This window comes from Branchiostoma floridae, chromosome 3 (assembly GCF_000003815.2).
Source record: "Branchiostoma floridae strain S238N-H82 chromosome 3, Bfl_VNyyK, whole genome shotgun sequence".
Classification (NCBI taxonomy): domain Eukaryota; kingdom Metazoa; phylum Chordata; class Leptocardii; order Amphioxiformes; family Branchiostomatidae; genus Branchiostoma; species Branchiostoma floridae.
The window spans coordinates 8428475-8439515 of record NC_049981.1 but is presented as its reverse complement, the minus strand read 5'-3'; the positions used below and the strand labels follow the sequence as shown (position 1 = coordinate 8439515).

The window sequence follows — 11041 nt, the reverse complement described above, 5'->3', positions numbered from 1 at the left end:
TCATAAAGGCATAAGCAATATATCCAGAGTGCCACAGGAGACCGTGGTCCCATGTACATGTACATAGTAGAGCCATTTGAGGTTGTTTGTGGTCGCTTGAGGTATTTAGGCAGACCCTAGAGAGCTCTTCCCCAAAAGTGGATACTTTCCTGTCAGCCAATCACAGAATCGGTTTTACTTAAAGAAAACATCTAGGAAATTCTCTGGTTGGCTGACATCTGGGCTGGTTAAAGGCCACTCCCACCCACAAAAGTGGAAACCTGTGCTAGGTCTAGCTGAGCCTCCCCAAGGTATATCATGGTTGTTGCGGGCACAGCTGATTCTGGCTGAGGCTCCACTATTGTGGGAGTGGCCTTTAGAACCACATGTCACTCAATCCCAAATGTTTTCTTTAGGTAAAACTGATTCTCAGGCAGGTGGTCCATTGGGTCAGTCGGTGGGGCTTGAACCCTACTTGTACACTACTCCCCCATTTCTTTTTGAGACTCATCCTCGAATCTCCAAGTCCAAGTTCGATCTTGTCCCTGTGCGAAACACTCTGCCATCATACACAGGGTCGGTGTAGGCTCTGAAACAACAGAGGCGAGTAGAAGCAGTTTCCTGGCTCCCAGGAGTCCAATTTCGGCTCACCAGCTTACTAACCAAACACTATCACCGCTAAACCAAAAGGTCCGGACCCGCTGGACTGATCTGTCGGGCAGGTGAACCCCACTGTCACAGTTCTCACCTGTACTGAACCAACAACACAGGCTCGCTAGACGTCACGTGCCTGTACTCGTTCGAGGGGACATCAAACTCCCAGTAGTCACCAGCGTTCAGGGTCTTCATGTTCTCATTGGTCACATCGACCTTGAAAAAAGCACACAAAAGTAAGCATCGTCGCCATCAATTTCATGAAAATTGAGATATTTGACTTTGATTTTCGGCATTTTCAGTGTCTTTAAGACCCCGTCACAAATCAAAAGCTGAGCTCTAGTCTACCGATGTGTCGGTGAGCTCAAAATCATTTTCGGCCAAAGTACGGCCGATTACTAGGCATGCCGAGTGATTATTAGCAGCTTGTCCGTTGGGATTTAGATATCCATGTGATGTCAGCTGTGGACCAAAAGGCAGAAAAGACAGCCACTTTCCGTAATGAAACACCGATCCCAGTCCAATTTGTGAAGGAGCAAGTTTTCAGGGGGAAATACGGTCGACGCTCGGGCGATTTTGAAATTCGTCGGGCTCCAGCCGCTCTAAAAATTTGGCCGGCGTTCTTTAGAAATTTACTTAAGTTGACAGGACTTGGCCAGGGTGATTAGCGCTGACATGATATCGATGACAGACATACATTTTAGATACATATGTCAGACTTACCTGCGTGTTGTCTCTGGCGGCCACCACGCGGAACAGGTCGCCACCAGTGTGTTTCTTCAGCGGGACGGTGACGAACTCCTTCCCCCAGGTGTCCACGGGAGGGATCATCTCTACCACGTGGTCTCCCGTCCCCTGCTGACCGTTCCCCACCACGGCGAACAGGTTTCCGCTCAGCACGGCCACAGGCTGGTTAGCCGTGATCCTGGAGCCCGTCAGGTCCTCTGTAGCCTGGACCTGCAGGCATTGGCAACATAAAGTATATATAACATTAACGTGCATACATGGCAAAAGTTAGCCTTCATAGCAGCTTCTAAGGGTCCTTGGGGGAGGGGGGGGTATAAAAGAATTTTCATTCTGACGTCATTCCGGCTCATTCTTGCTCTCGTGAAGGAGCCTTAATGTACACCTCGCACTACATATCATGGAAATCCGTCGTTCCTTAGTTATTCTCCTTTAGTCCATGGGCCAGGTCCCCAAAAATGGCCATTTGGTACCAAACATCGTACCAAAGTTATCAAGCTGGGATTGGTGTGTTCAAAACTTCTTGTTTTACTTCAACTATCGTAGAGTTGTACCGACTTCTCTGATAACTAACCATTCTCCGGAGCATTTCAAGTCTAGCAAGCTTTTTTTTTGAATAGTAGAAAGCAGTAAGTCTTGAAGCATTGTAATGTTCCATACCTGGAGTGTTTCAAACCGGTTGAGTTGGACAGTGAACGCCTGTCCCGCGGCGTAGTTTTGTCCGTCGAACGTCACGGCCTGGGTGGGAGTAATGGTGACGGTCGTCCCGTCACGGACACCGGCGACTCCGAACTCTGCAAAATTATCAATCGGCATAGAAAAGCATTAAGTGTTGAGCGTTGGGCCTTAAGAAAAATTGTTTCTCACAACGTTGTATATAGAAGACATTGACGTACAGTATATAACATTATGCACAGTCATTTGATCGGAGGAGTAAACATAACAGAAACCAGCCAGCTAGAATACGTCATTTCCCTTCGTAGATCTGCTTGAAATTGAGTTACACTATACTTCGAAGAAAGACATAACTTTTAACATCTCGTTTCTGGGCTGGCAACACCGAAGCATGGGATCGTAACTGAAGCAAACTAAAAGTTAATGAAATGATATTCTACCAGACGGAATGTCCACCAAGCCCTCTTCGTTCCAGTTGCGCACGATAGTTGTACAGGGCACGTAGTACTCCATCCCCAGCACGTCGGTGGGCAGGGCCAGGTAGGCGTCAGACGAGGCTCTCTCGGCGAACACTCCGTACACCACGATCTCCACATCGGACGTGATGTGAACGGCCTTGTCGCTCTTCTGACTGCCGCGAAGCTCCGAGGCCGCACGGTCCAAGTCCACCTGTGTCACCTGTTCAAACATTCAAGTCGGTACAGCATCAATGTTAGGGAGTGGCACTTCGAAGACATAGGGATGGGACTGAATTCTTCTGTAACCATAAGCGCACAAGGCTGTTCACATTTCGTTCCGCTTACTCTAAAGAATTTGCTACTCTCTGTTCGATAGATACAATCAACTACATTCGATAACCCTTACTGTGTACAATTAGGCAAATATATCTACGAATGCTTATACCGTAGAACCAATTGTGTAAATGACATGTTAGACCCAATATGTTGATTTATTCGTACTAATAGATATCCATATATGTCTTTAGTTGTACTATAAGTAGTTGCTATAGACCTTATAGTTATTGCGAAAGTCGCTGTACTTTTGTCGTGTCAATAAATCCCTGTAACCTCCCTCCGGACAATTCTGACTGGTTCACATTGTACTGCAGCATAGGGGTCTCTGCTTACAGATGCGGTACCAAACATAAAGTGTTTACATAAGTAACGTTACATAGATATCAGCAGCTGAGGTGGTAAATGAGCATTATATACAAAGGTCATTGTACACAGGGTTTGAAGTATTTTGATAGTGTGTACGCTATCAAATATGCAATCCAGTTAGAATTGCCAAACACGATGTTTGTTTGTATTGCATACCTGGTAAAATGCCCCATTGAATTGCGAGTTGAATAACCGGACAGACTGATTCGACCGACTCATGATCAATCCGACAAGGACACCTATTCTTTCCGATAAGTGCCTTGGGTTCTTTAACGGCACGGGCTCGAGGTGTGGTTCTCCTCAAATAAGGGACTCCTATCTATTTATATAACGCCCTATTCAAGGGGCATCCCTGGCCAAAGCTAGATTGATGCCTGTTAGGACATTCGTTTTAAGTGCCTTTCCCTGGGGCACAACATCGGGACCTGTCAGGGATTTAGTACCTAAAGGTCCTGAGTCAACAACCCTAACCACTAGGCCACTAACGAAGAGAAGAGCAAGATCCAAGTACTGTCTGATAAAGCAATGAGTGAGAATAAAGCTGTTCATGGCAGTCCATCTTCTCTGTTACAAGAGATTTGAGCTATTGAGTAGATTGCGATTGGAAATGCCCAAACGGAGTAGACTAAATTAAACGGTTGACCACTTACCGCCCCATAAGTCGCCTGCACGCCGGTCTGGAAGCCGTTAGCAGGGAGTGTGATGGTGACGCTGGCCCCGGCCAGAGACTGGGTGGTGATGAACAGTTTGGGTTGGTTTAAGTCCCTCTGGAAATTTTCCGGGAATGTCAAGATGAACTCGGTACCCTTGTTGTCTCGGACAGCTGAAAAAAAAAAGAGAATTGAATTTCTGGGGACGTTCTTGGATTACATTCTCACTTAAGAGTGCTTCGTTTAGCCCTTTTCTTGAAAGAGAATCATGACATCGTGGTGGTAGTTTGTTTGGAACTGAGTGATGAAGTTGACCACCGTTCAATAAAACGGTGAGTCCAAAAGTAATGCAAGGGGTTTTATAACAGACTTGTTTTTTGATCGAATGAGTTGAAACTTTGCACAAAAAGATAAAGGCGTATATCCTCTTCAGATTGAAATACCTAGATTTGTTCTTGGTTATTAAGTCATGTTGATTTGATTATATATATGGATGGCATCCGCGTGCGCATCAATTTTCGGCCATTTCCAAAAATTAATAAAAAATTTCAACCATACAAGGTACGTTCAAAATAAGCAAATATATGCCGTGGGTTGCAAATATAAATATCGGAAAACGTATACTAATTTCAAAGAACATTCCAAGGCCAAAGAAGATGTGAAAGAACAAAAATGAAGAATCTATTGTTCGGTATACTATATTCTGTTCAGTCACTTATAGGGGTGGGTACCGGTACAGAAAATTCAGGTCCAGGTCCGGTTCAGGTCCAAAGGATCAGGTCCAGGTCCAGACCTGAACTTGGACCTGATGCAGTATGACTCTTACCAATGGTCCATTTCACTACAAAGAGATCTGTTTGGTGGAGTATTAGACTTACACTGGTGTTTTGGAATCCTACAACGCTAACTCCACCTGTACGATTGGCTGTAAAACTTAGTACTTAGAAATTAATATAAACTCTACTCTACTTCACTTTTGTTACTTTCTTCCAACTGCAGGCGCCAAAATGTGTGAATACCTCATAAAACAATCTGTTAATTTACTAATCGGTCCAACATCCGGTCACCTAATTTTTTCAGGTCCGGTTTTTCTGGACCGGTCCAATAAGAAAAACCGGTTTTGTACCGGTACGCTGTACCGATACCCAGCCCTAGTCACTTATTCAACCTTCAACCTGACCACTTAGATTTCATCATGAAGGCAACTTTTGTTTTTGTCAAACTTGTTTTTTATTCGCATGCTCTCATCATTTTTTTTTTAAATTCCCAGGGGATGTCATTCATATAATCAAATCAACGTGGCCTTATTTACATGAACTTAAAAATGACCAGAGCCTTGGAAGCCCGTCGGAAGAAAAGTGAGGTCCAATTAACGTTCAATATCCCTTACTTATTTTTTTTGCTTTTGTTGGAGGCTGAACCTGCACATGTAACAAGCTGCATTTCTCTATAAGCCACATGCTGATCGTCAACTCAAGATTTGCGGTGTATTGATTAAAGGTTTCCGTAGCCTACTTTTCGAGTAACTAAGTTAAATTAAAAATAGCATGATTCTTGACCTTTAAACAGTTAATAACTGTGCCAAGCTTCGTTTCTTTTGGTCAATTGAAGATTCATTCCATCCTCGCAGCTGTAAAAACTGAACAATTGGGACATATATAAAATGAACATTGGCAAGCAACACATAGAGACATTATTATAGAGGTATTATTTCAGCTTCCTACATTAATTAAAAGTGGATCAGATCTAAAGAAACTGAAATTCTGGCCGAATTCCAAGGGCATCTTGAAATGAATTCAGTCCCTCTTAAAAAATATAGACAACAATCCGTTTCAATCGCAAGAGAATATATATATCATATACGCCAAATATTTGTGCCAAATTTTAACCCAATAGATGAACACAAACAGTTATAAAATCAATGACGTGACTTTTTAACTCACCCTCGTAACTTCAACTTTTTATTTATCACGGCACGAAAAACGGTATTTAAGCATGCTTAAACTATGCTTAACGTTGACGTATTTTCCATCTTTACGGATCTACACACATCTTATACGAGTACGTAAAGATTGGCGTTACGTGGTCTTTACGTAGGTTCGGATAGATCCGTATTTGCCGGTTTTTTAAGTTGTCTTTCAGCAGCTTAAAGATGTCGTAAATGATTAGCAAACCTTACTTAAATTGCATTTAAATATTACGTTTATAAAACTTTAAGCATCTTTACCGCTCATTTACGTGTGCGTAAAGATGACCATTAGGTGCTTATAGTCGCGGATAGATCCATATTTGCCGTTTTTTTAAGTTGCCTTTCAGCATCTTAAAGATGTCGTAAATGATTATTAAAACGCTCTTAAGACATGTTTAAACTTCACGTTTATTACCTCTGAATTATGTATACGTGTCATATACGTGTGCATTAAGATGGTTATAAGGTGTGTATCAGTGCCCTTTCAGTAGCTTAAAGTTGTCATAAACTCTTATGAAAACACCCTTAAGACATGTTTAAACTTCACGTTTATTACCTCTGAATTATGTATACGTCTCATATACGTGTGCATTAAGATGGTTATAAGGTGCGTATCAGTGCCCTTTCAGTAGCTTAAAGTTGTCATAAACACTTATGAAAACACCCTTAAGACATGTTTAAACTTCACGTTTATTAGCTCTGAAGCCTTTTGACGTCTCATATACGTGTGCATTAAGATGGTTATAAGGTGTGTATCAGTGCCCTTTCAGTAGCTTAAAGTTGTCATAAACCCTTATGAAAACACCCTTAAGACATGTTTAAACTTCACGTTTATTAGCTCTGAAGCCTTTTTACGTCTCATATACGTGTGCACTAAGGTGGTTATAAGGTGTGTATCAGTGCCCTTTCAGTAGCTTAAAGTTGTCATAAACACTTATAAAAACATCCTTAAGGCATGTTAAATGTTTCCTTTTATTTTCTCTGAAGCCTCTTTTACGTCTCATATACGTGTGCATTAAGAGGATTTTATTGTGTCTATATTTTTCCTTTTAGCAGCTAAAAGTTGTCATAAATACGTACTAAAACACCCTTAAGACATGTTTAAAGTTACATTTCTGCGTCTCATATACGTGTGCATTAAGGTGATTTATAAGGTGTTGTAACAGTGGGGTTAACCGTTCAAGCGTTGCCAAACTGATCACACCAACAGCTCTTGAGCCCGGGCAGCCGGATCACAAATCCAACGTGCTAACCACAACACCAAAAGCTCAAGAGCTGTTGGCGTGGTCAGTTTGGCAGCGCTAGAACCCCACTGTTACACTACTCCCCCTTTTCTTTTCAAGATTCGTCCTCGAATCTCCGAGACCTGTGGCACATACTAGCCTGTTACTCACAGGGCCGGCTTGGGAACCATTGTAGAAATTCGGAGGGGCGAGTAAGAACAGAAAGAAACAACACCCCGACTCCCGGGATTCGAACCCGCGCCGAACCCGGGCAGCCGGATCACAAATCCAACGTGCTAACCACAACACCAAAAGCTCAAGAGCTGTTGGCGTGGTCAGTTTGGCAGCGCTAGAGCCCCACTGTTACATACGTACCGGGTCCCAGGCGGTAAAAGCAGTGTCGCGGCCACAACTTCCAGGTTAAAAATAGGTCCAAACTTTCTTCAATACAATACTTCTCTTCAAAAATGAACGCCTGGAAAATAACAACTCCTTGTCGTATGGCCCGTGAATTTGAACCCCCCACTCTTTTCTGCCATTGGATACATCCTATCACATGACGCAGCTGTGCCATGGCCACAGACTGCCGGACGGATGCGTGCGCCCCATGCCAAGTACGAATTAACGCTGAATAAATTTACATCTTGCCTGCCCACGCATATCACCCTAACCCAAACAAACACGAGCAACACACTGTCCAGACTGCTCTTTCTCGACGCTTGCTTGTAGATAAGGAAATAAACATAATTCATACATTTACTTGTAGTAAGACCTGCTCGCCGTTTAATAGTAAGATACTAAGAAAGACATAGAGAAAACACCAGTCACTACACAGAACGCATCCTTAGTACCACCACATCCTTATTCTTCAAGCAGAGGTTGAGTCGCGGAGATATTGATAGTAGTAGTCGGGATTTCTACCGGCTCTTAGCTCGAGGGTAAACTTGCCACAAAGAAAACAGGCGGCCTGAGTTAGACCCTTGAAGTTCAGAACATATATGGGGTGTATTAAAATGGAAAGGTTCAAACAGACGCTTAAAAAATGCCGTATGTTCAGCAGAAAAAGGCAACGTTTCATAAAACCTTTGAGACGGCACGTATTTATAAGACAATAGATAAAACGGGGGTAGTGCCCCCAGTTTGCTTAAACTGCGCGGATTCAAAGATTAAACATGCCGTATGTTCAACAGAAATACGCAACATTTAATATAAGTTTTGGCAACAATAAGCTAAACGGGGGAGGTCTCCTTTAGTTCGCTTCAACTGCGAGGATTCAAAAATTAAATGTGTCGTATGTTCAACAGAAATACGCAGCATTTCATATTCGTTTTGGCTACATATAAGCTAAGCGGGGGAGGTCTCCCCTAGTTCGCTTAAACTCCGCGGATTCAAAGATTAAACATGTCGTATTTTCACCAGAAATACGCAGCATTTCATATACGTTTTAATTTTGGCAACATATAAGCTAAACGGGGGAGTTCTCCCCTAGTTCGCTTAAACTCCGCGGATTCAAAGGTTAAACATGTCGTGTGTTTTACAGAAATACACAGCATTTCAAATATTTTTGGGCAACATATAAGCTAAACGGGGGAGGTCTCCCCTTGTTCGCTTAATCTGCGCGGATTCAAAGATTAAACATGTCTTATGTTCAACAGAAATGCGCAACATTTCATATACGTCTTGGCAACATATAAACTAAACGGGGGAGGTATCCCCTTGTTCCCTTAAACTGCGCGGATTCAAAGATTAAACATGTCGTATGTTCAACAGAAATACGCAGCATTTCAGATACGTTTTCGCTACATGTAAGCTAAGCGTGGGAGGTTCCCCTAGTTTGCTTAAACTCCGCGGATTCAAAGACTAAACATGTCGCATGTTTTTTAAAACAGAAATACTCAACATCTCATATACGTTTTGGTAACATATAAGCTAAACGGGGTAGGTCTCCTCTAGTTCGCTTTATCTGCGCGGATTCAAAGATTACACATGTCGTATCAGACGTATGTTCAACAGAAATACGCAACATTTCATATACGTCTTGGAAACATATAAACTAAACGGGGGAGGTATCCCCTTGTTCCCTTAAACTGCGCGGATTCAATGATTAAACATGTGTTCAACAGAAATACGCAGCATTTCATATACGTTTTAATTTTGACAACATATAAGCTAAACGGGGGAGGTCTCCTCTTGTTCGCTTAAACTGCGCGGATTCAAAGGATAAACATGTCGTATGTTTTACAGAAATTCGTAGCATTTCATATACGTTTTGGCAACATATAAGCTAAACGGGGGAGGTCTCCCCTAGTTCACTTAAACTGCGCGGATTCAAAGGTTAAACATGTGTTCAACAGAAATACGCAGCATTTCATATACGTTTTAATTTTGGCAACATATAAGCTAAACGGGGGAGGTCTCCCCTTGTTCGCTTAAACTGCGCGGATTCAAAGGATAAACATGCCTTATGTTTTACAGAAATACGCCGCATTACATATACGTTTTGGCATCATATAAGCTAAACGGGGGAGGTCTCCCCTTCTTTGCGTAAACGGCGGTTCGAAATAGATTATACATGCCCTATATTCAACAGGAAAGCGCAACATTTCATATAACGTAAGGGAGCGCTTATAAGCTTAACTTGAGAGGTCTGCCCTTGTGCACAGAAAGATTGAATGCGTCACATGCTTTCGGAAAAGCTAAAAAAAAAAGATTATTGTATTTGACTTTGCTGAGGTATTAACATAACATTTTGTACCAGAAAACGCAATTGTCAGTTATGACTGTAAATCTTGCAACTGTTATAAAATAGATGCTTTATCTTACACCAAACAAAGGCTTATCATATTTGACATATACGAGGTAATTTTTGTTAACATATATTTTGTAACAGAGAAACGGTACTTGTCAGTTTTGACAGAAAATATTACCACAGTAGTAAAACAGGAAAACGGAGTTTTTTTTATAACTTTTTGAGACATTTAAGCTGTCTTTTCGGCATACTAAAATACATTGTAAAATGTACCGAAAGAAACACGACATATTAAGTTACATTTACAAACGCTGAAATCTTACGTAAAGGCCAGGATTAAAAGTAGCAAAAGTAGCTATTGTTTTCTTAATTAACACAAACTATATTACAAACATTGACACCGCGACACTTTGCTTTGTATGCACGCGACTATGCTGGGGTCAGAAGAGGGGTCATGCCTGAGTTCCAGAGTCAGTGGACACCATAGTTACCTGGGCAGAAGATGACCCCATAGATAACCTTACAGCGGTGGAGTGTGTACCGAAGTACAGATTGCAAACTTAAGAGCGATCTTTGCTCCTCCGTCACGTGTCGGCATTGATCACAGCAGCGCTAGCTACTGTTCAGATACAAAACTACAGTTTACCTTTGTAAATGCCCATGATATGATTATAACGTTATAATCAATTTTTTCGTTAATACCAAATACTTTACACAACCTTGCTTCCTGAGTAGAGATTATATTCAAAATTAACATGAATTTCAAGTTTGACAGAAACCACTGAGGGGAGTTACAACGGAAGTTTAGGTGAAAAGATCATACCAAAACAAGAAAGTATAAGAGATGTCCTCTCACAATTCTAAACACAATTCTTCTTTTTCTTTCGAGCTAGAGAACGTTTAGGGTTACATGTTGCCGCACTGGAAGCAACACCGGAGATAGAAGCGACCAAAATCAAGTTTCCGAACGAACTTTTCGTGTTCGGGTTCTTTCTCAGACTATAACGGTACACTGCGCTTACAGATCTGTTGTCTAACCTGTCACCACATGACATTGCATCGGAAAAGAATGACATCTAAGAATGTTCTGGGGTTTTCTTACCAAGACTGCAGCCGAAAATAGCAGCCAGGGCCAACAGGGGCAGGAGTAGGCGCGCCATCTTGGTCTGTACCTGTGACTGACGTTACATATCCGTGGAGCTCTGTTACAGATGCAACGTCACGGGTCAATGTACTAT

The 11041-nt window shown here is 42.1% G+C and overlaps 1 protein-coding gene across 1 annotated transcript in view; it reads right to left on the bottom strand.

Moving 5' to 3' along the window:
- Window positions 1–11041, bottom strand: part of LOC118410824 (IgGFc-binding protein-like) — a 16291-nt gene extending 5250 nt beyond the window's left edge. The window contains exons 1-6 of the mRNA XM_035812657.1: window positions 10906–11041; window positions 3863–4035; window positions 2493–2730; window positions 2038–2171; window positions 1357–1590; window positions 728–849 (exon numbers count right to left, since the gene is read on the bottom strand). Of these exons, the coding sequence (XP_035668550.1) occupies window positions 728–849; window positions 1357–1590; window positions 2038–2171; window positions 2493–2730; window positions 3863–4035; window positions 10906–10963 (959 nt within the window). The 5' untranslated portion in view covers window positions 10964–11041. The remainder of the gene's footprint in view (window positions 1–727; window positions 850–1356; window positions 1591–2037; window positions 2172–2492; window positions 2731–3862; window positions 4036–10905) is intronic.